The sequence below is a fragment of the Diachasma alloeum genome, unplaced genomic scaffold (genome assembly GCF_001412515.2).
Source record: "Diachasma alloeum isolate Michigan unplaced genomic scaffold, Dall2.0 Dall_scaffold_58230, whole genome shotgun sequence".
NCBI classification, from domain to species: domain Eukaryota; kingdom Metazoa; phylum Arthropoda; class Insecta; order Hymenoptera; family Braconidae; genus Diachasma; species Diachasma alloeum.
In genome coordinates this window covers 13,833-20,059 of record NW_021683353.1, presented here as the reverse complement: position 1 = coordinate 20,059, position 6,227 = coordinate 13,833, and the positions used below count along the sequence as shown (strand labels likewise).

At 36.8% G+C, this 6,227-nt stretch overlaps 1 protein-coding gene across 1 annotated transcript; it reads right to left on the bottom strand.

Annotated features, from left to right (window-relative positions):
- Nucleotides 1-501: 501 nt before the first annotated feature.
- LOC107047460 lies at nt 502-5,891 on the bottom strand. Its single transcript, XM_015270231.1, has 5 exons — nt 4,863-5,891; nt 4,118-4,534; nt 3,237-3,421; nt 2,730-2,898; nt 502-2,233 (listed from the first exon to the last, which is right to left on the bottom strand). Exons 1-3 carry the CDS (start codon nt 5,137-5,139, stop codon nt 3,372-3,374), a joined length of 744 nt encoding a protein of 247 aa, XP_015125717.1. The 5' UTR covers nt 5,140-5,891; the 3' UTR covers nt 502-2,233; nt 2,730-2,898; nt 3,237-3,371.
- Between the last annotated feature and the right edge of the window lie 336 nt (nt 5,892-6,227).

The following is a 6,227-nucleotide window of genomic DNA, read 5'->3' as shown; positions in this document are numbered from 1 at the left end:
GGGATATCTGGATGAGACTATAGAACAATCGAAATAGCTACATAGTACGTACATGCGATATGTATTCGTACATGTCCGTTACGTTTCGAACTACAATTTTTCCGGCGTTATCTGTACATTCCATTGACGTTTCAGTGGTGCGTTTTACGTACGCTTTGTGCAACGTGTATCAATCGTGAATTCACCGTCATCTATCGAGATGCGTAATATGATATGTACAGTGTACGTTTCATATAATGTTTTTCGAATATTCATCGCAAACCTTCTATGAAGGTAACCTCCAGAAACATATCCGAATCTTTTTTTAAAAACGTATATAAATTGTCCGATAAATACCTTATAAAGGTATTTATCCTAATACCTAATAAAGTGCAATCTGCCGAAGCTGATGGGGTCATATCGATTGAGGTATATTTATTATGTGAATGAAGAAAATCATATATTTGTAAATCCAGGATAGTTTTATTTGTGAAAAATGTTGGTTACACTATCCGGCTAAAAACAATAATATTAAATAAACCTTAAGAAACAGAGGTAAGTATAAAAACACAGGAATCTATTTTGTTTTATTTTTTTGTGTTTTGACTTTTTGGTCTTATATGATATTAAATCGGGACATGTATAATATCTATATATTATAAATTATTACTGTTGGAGCAGTGAAAATAGGGCAACGTTTGAGGCCCTTTTTTCTAATACTTTTCATGAATTTTTTATCGGGCTAAAAGAGAAAAAAAAATGAATTGCTTGTGTTATTTCAATTTTTTTACGATCAAATATGCTATTCTCCATATTTTTGAACTGGGTCATTGAGACCAACCGGGAATTGATATCAATATAAATTATATAATAAAATAATGACGTCGATCTTACGGAATGATTTAATTGAATAATGCTATCAGATTTTGGAGAAGTGAATTTTTAGCAAGAATGTACTTAAAGTTATGATCGAAATACCACTCTCATCGTCAGCAAATCATAATTGGTAATTTGTGGGATGCCCCCTAATTTTCAATGTATTAACTACTTCTACTAAATTTTTCCACGCATGGGTGGTAATTTCCCTTCGTGTTTTGTGTGTCAGAATACTAAGAAAAAAAAAGATGACTGAAGATTGATTAAAAACAAGGAGAATGTCATCATAACAGTTCTGTTGTGGCACACAAAACACAAACCACAATAAGCCGCCAGATCGGTGGATCTGCGTATTATTACAATTATAATTTTGATTTGATAAATTACCACCATTTTTTTAAAATAAATTGCCTTAAGGCCCGGATGGAGTGGTGTTATTTGAGCAAACGTAGATTTGTGTTTACGAAGTCAAAAGTGGTTCAATTGTCCAAAACTCAGTTTAGCACCATAGTTCTGCATTGTCTGTTGGGCGCTATACTGAGTTTTTGACAATTGAACCACTTTTGACTTCGTAAACACGAATCTACGTTTTCTCAAGTAACGCCACTCCACCCAGGCCTTCATACGGTTTTTTCAACGATCTTCCAGATTGAGAAGTTGACATTCATACATGAATAGCATAATTTTTGGTATTATATGTTGTAAAAAAATTTCCAATTCTATCGGAATTCATGTATTACAATTTTTATTTAGATTATGAATAACGTATAATTGGTGGTTTTTTTCTATAACTCTGCGCCATCCAAGTATTGACCTCAAATAATTCCGTCCTATTGTCAATTGAATGGAATGATTATGCATGCATCTAGTGCATGTCTCACCATATAATAATTTTTGATCAAAATTGGGCTCTTCATAGCTTAAAAGGGGACAAGAAGCTATTATTTATGAGAAGTACAGATTAAAATTGGTCTCAATAATGTATTTTCCATCATTGCAAAACAAGGACCAATAATTTTCAATTCCAACGCTGGGCACGGTGAAAGCAATTGTGTTTATCATAATTATAATGTTCAGTATAGTAAGAGATTTATGTGATCTCTTCGTAATTACAAAATCTGCAGGGATTTTACATTTTAATTCTGTCGGAGGGGTGGAAGTTGGTTATCTATCACGGGAACGGGGTTTCGTATTTGGGCGGGGTCAATTGCAATGTCTGCTAGATCGACGTCTTCGACATCGTCGTCTTCTTCATTTATCTCCTGGCCGACTGGAAGTGGTGTATCTTCCAATGTTTTAGCTTTTACGAGCACTTGCCTTAGTTTATCACGTATGTCTGTCGGCTTGAACTGAGTCACAGCCGCTTCTTTTGCTCCACCTATTGAAAAATTACAAACAAATATCAGTTTCATCACCTTCGTTGAATCTTAAGTATCCTGTGACGAATTGGACAACCGCTCATCTTCTCCAAATTTACCCACCGTGGATAAATAACAAAAGGGTAGTGACATGAATAAGCTTCCTCGCTGGCACATAAAATAAATAGATAAATACAGATTTGAGAATTGAGTGAAACTTTTGAAGTAGGGGACATGTAACAGGGACAGTTCATTCCTGGAGACTTGAAACCGAATGGATGTATCGCGGGTGTGTACAAATATCCGACAACAAATCAATAAAATTTGCATTTTTTTGAGAATTGATATGAAAATGGCGATTAGATGATATACTTCTCATCAAAACATTCACAATGTAGTTCCAAAACCTCCTAGACAGGTAAATGCGGTTGACCGATTCGACGTACAAACAATTATTTTGAATATGTTCCAAAAATTCGGGTCGGAACTTGGCTAGAGCACCAGCGACATACGTACTTTCAATAGCTTCAGCCAGTGTAGGTGCGATTTTCACAAACCCAATTTTTCCTTTGTTTGTTCCATCCCAGTTAAGCTTTTTCATAACCTTAACAGTGAGGACCATGCGCATTACTGCCAAAGCGGTGTGCCAAGGCGTTTTCCCAACCAGAGTCGTCATCCTTCCTTTCTGTTAACAATGAAGAAGAAATGTGGTCATTATATTCCAACACTCACAGGTGAGATGTTCAGGTGGGAAAGAAATGGTTATTTTCGTCAACAATTGTTTCCCTAACACGTCATATAAAAAAGTGTAATTCCACGGATCGCCCGAAGATTTACAGATTCTCAATTTATAATTCTAATGATAACCAGGTAAATTTCCAAATGTTTTCATCCATTTCCTCGTACTTTGAAAATTTTATACGACTTCTTCTTTTACTTCCCTTTTCCGATTTGGATCGCCAAAAATTGACAAATCTGCGTTTTTTGAGTAGAAGGAAATAGCGTTATGCTGTGACTGCTTACCAATTTCTGGACCATCTCAACGGTGATTGAAGCCTCCAGTCTCCTAATAGCCTTCAGAGTCTTGAGTGGTAACTTGAAATCACCTAATTTTAGAGGCTCGACGGCAACAGGGGGACCGTCCGTAGCGATGCTCAATTATCCAAGAATTCTACGAAGGAGTCTCAGTACTTTTCGCTGATAAAGTTCTGGAAAAATTGATTAAATGAAATGACATGCATGTGCCATTGATGCACTAAAGTATAATCGGCGTTTAATGCCGCCCGCGCCGCTTTATTGTGAAATATTCTCGCTATTCGGCTTTCTAGGTGTAGTTTTGGCGTCTGTTATATTCGATACTGGACTACAATACTTTAATACCCAAATTATTTAGAAACGTTATGAAAATGTGAGATTACACTACAGGAATTGGTTTATTAGAATGTTTACTCGTGTTACTTCCTTGACTCATTAGTGTTGACCCTATTTGTAAAATCGTAGAATCAAACTTTGTATAAATAAAGATTAGAGTGAGGGTATATGTCTCGCATGCTAAACAAAGTAAGGGAAGAAGAGGGTGAAAAAAATTATGAACACGGAAAAGTTTCGTGAATTTTCCGTGCTCGTTGCATAATAAGATCAAACAATTAGTGTATAAAAAAATTAACCAGTACAGAAGAGTTGAGGATGATCTCCAGAGAATTATTTTCTTCCAAGGTCTGTGCTGGTTCACAGGTCTGGGCGCCGCCATATTGCTCCCGCGCTTTACATGAAAAACGTGGCGCCCAGACCTGTCAGCCAGCTCGGTTAAACATATAAAAAATAGCTATTCATTGCAGATCCTCCTCAACTTTTTTCCTGACAATTCTGTACACTATATGATGGTTAGAGTGTGCATGACTCACCGTTAGCTTCTTCCTTGGCAGCGCAGTCAAGGCAAAAATTTGAGCAAATTCTGCACTTCTTCTTCGGTGTTAATCCAGGTTCTAATTCTCTCAGTTCATCATCCGGTTCATTATCACGCTTTTGGGGTACACTGTCTTTTGGTTCAATCAATTTTTTACGTAAGCGGACCGACTGCCCACTAGTTGAAGGTGCGAGCAGGCTTTGATCGTGAACATCAGCTGCGTGGCCTTCCTTGTAAAGCTCGTTCACCAGATCTTTGGATCTTTGTTCACCTGTCAGCGCTGAACTCTTCTTTGATGATTTATGAGCAGCTCCCGTGGATTCCATCGCTTCGAGATTCTCGGTGGCTTCGGATACAAAACTGCTACCGTGATCTAGGAGCGCTTTCTCTCGTTTGTGGCAATCCGCCAAGGTTCCTTGTAAAAAATTCGGAATATATTGGATTGCTGATATCAAATATAGACAGAATAAAAGTAAAAGCACATAGAATATATGATACTTATGTCTAAATTTTATAATTACAAGATGGGACTTTTCTTTTACGATTGGATGGATCAATTCTGAAGGAGATTTAAAAGATAAAGGTGCTAACAATTGAATTTATAACGTACAACAACCGCCGACAAGAAGTTGTTGATTCAATAGCGAGTTATTATGTTTTTCAGCCAAGTCTCTATTTTCGGTGAAATTCAGAAACAATTCCATTGTACTGGCCGCGAGTTCTTCCGATAAATATATACTAACCTCGGTAATGGATTTTTATTAAATGAGAATCCCACTTATTGACGTCTGGCTTCTCACATGATCGGATCGCTGCTCGTAGCTCGGCATTCTTGTACTTATTTGGCCAGTAACCAAAAGTTTGTCCTTCGTAATCTTCTGTCCAATTTAACGGAACAGTGTGAGTGTTACCCTCTTCCAGATATTCCACCACACAATGTGTCTTCTCTCCCGCCTGCTCGGATTTATCTTCAGTCTCGTTTAGCTTACGTTTTAAACTCTTCGGTGTCACCGCGTTCATTCTAAGAAATTTCACTCAAGGGACATATAATGTCCTCACATAATCTAAGTCAATGATCACGTTACATATTTCATATATATATATATATATATATATATATATATTTCATATATATATATGCTGGAAAGTTTTTAACCGATTTTGTGTGTAGCGGAGTAGTGTTTCACATTATCTATAACTCACAGGTTTTCATTCAAGGATAAATGGTTGCTATCTAATAGATGAAAATATGTATTCGTTGTAACACGTTGATTCTCTAATAGTTAATAATTGTCAAATAGTAATGTTGCACCGACTTTTACCATTATTAGTGAAATGGCGTCTGTCTTGTTAATTTCCGCAAGCTCGAATTTCAAGAGGTTGACGAATTTTCCGTCCCCATATGGCAACAATAGAGATTTATATTTCACGTCTGTGATGGAAAACAAAATTGGCCGTCTCGCTAATTTTTCAACGCGTAGGATGTCTAGTTTCGAAGATTTGACTGACAATTCAAAGAAGTTACCCGTACTTGTGAACCGCCGCCCAATAACAAACGTTCCAGAGTCATTGACGACAAAGTTTTGGATTACCATCACTGATTTGTCGCGCAATATCACAGTATTTTCTCCCTTCTTCTTGGATAGGACTGTACCCTTCCAATTGATTTTACTGTATTGGTCTCCATGCAAACCCATTGTTGGCCCCTTCGAATGGAGTGTACTTTCAAAAGGTCTATCTGTTATACCCCATTTTTTGTTTTCAGTCTCCACTGGGAGTGTAACGGACGATTTTTCCAGCATACGATGAACGTATTGTTCTAACGGCTTGTTTTTACCCCTTATCAAGCGTTTCATCACACCTAGGGCATTTTCAAATACAAAAGCGGCGAATGAATCATATGGACCGTGGTCTAGTACGTCCTTTGCAGAGTGGATTAGCCCGTGGATATTGTAGCTGATGAATTTAGTTCCAAAGTATTTTATACATTTTGTTACAAATTCTACCAGCAATTTGTGGGCCAATGAATTTTTTTTTTTTTACAGAGATCTGAGCGACATAAAATTGTAATAGTAATGTGTAAAAACATGAATAGTTTGTATTTTCTT

Excerpts from the sequence above, each read along its gene's own strand:
- LOC107047460 (XM_015270231.1), bottom strand. The coding sequence starts at position 5,139 with ATGAACGCGGTGACACCGAAGAGTTTAAAACGTAAGCTAAACGAGACT. Across the intron at positions 4,535-4,862 it reads AATAAAAATCCATTACCGAG|GAACCTTGGCGGATTGCCAC; the intron begins GTTAGTATATAT and ends ATTTTTTACAAG. Across the intron at positions 3,422-4,117 it reads TGCCAAGGAAGAAGCTAACG|AACTTTATCAGCGAAAAGTA; the intron begins GTGAGTCATGCA and ends CAATTTTTCCAG.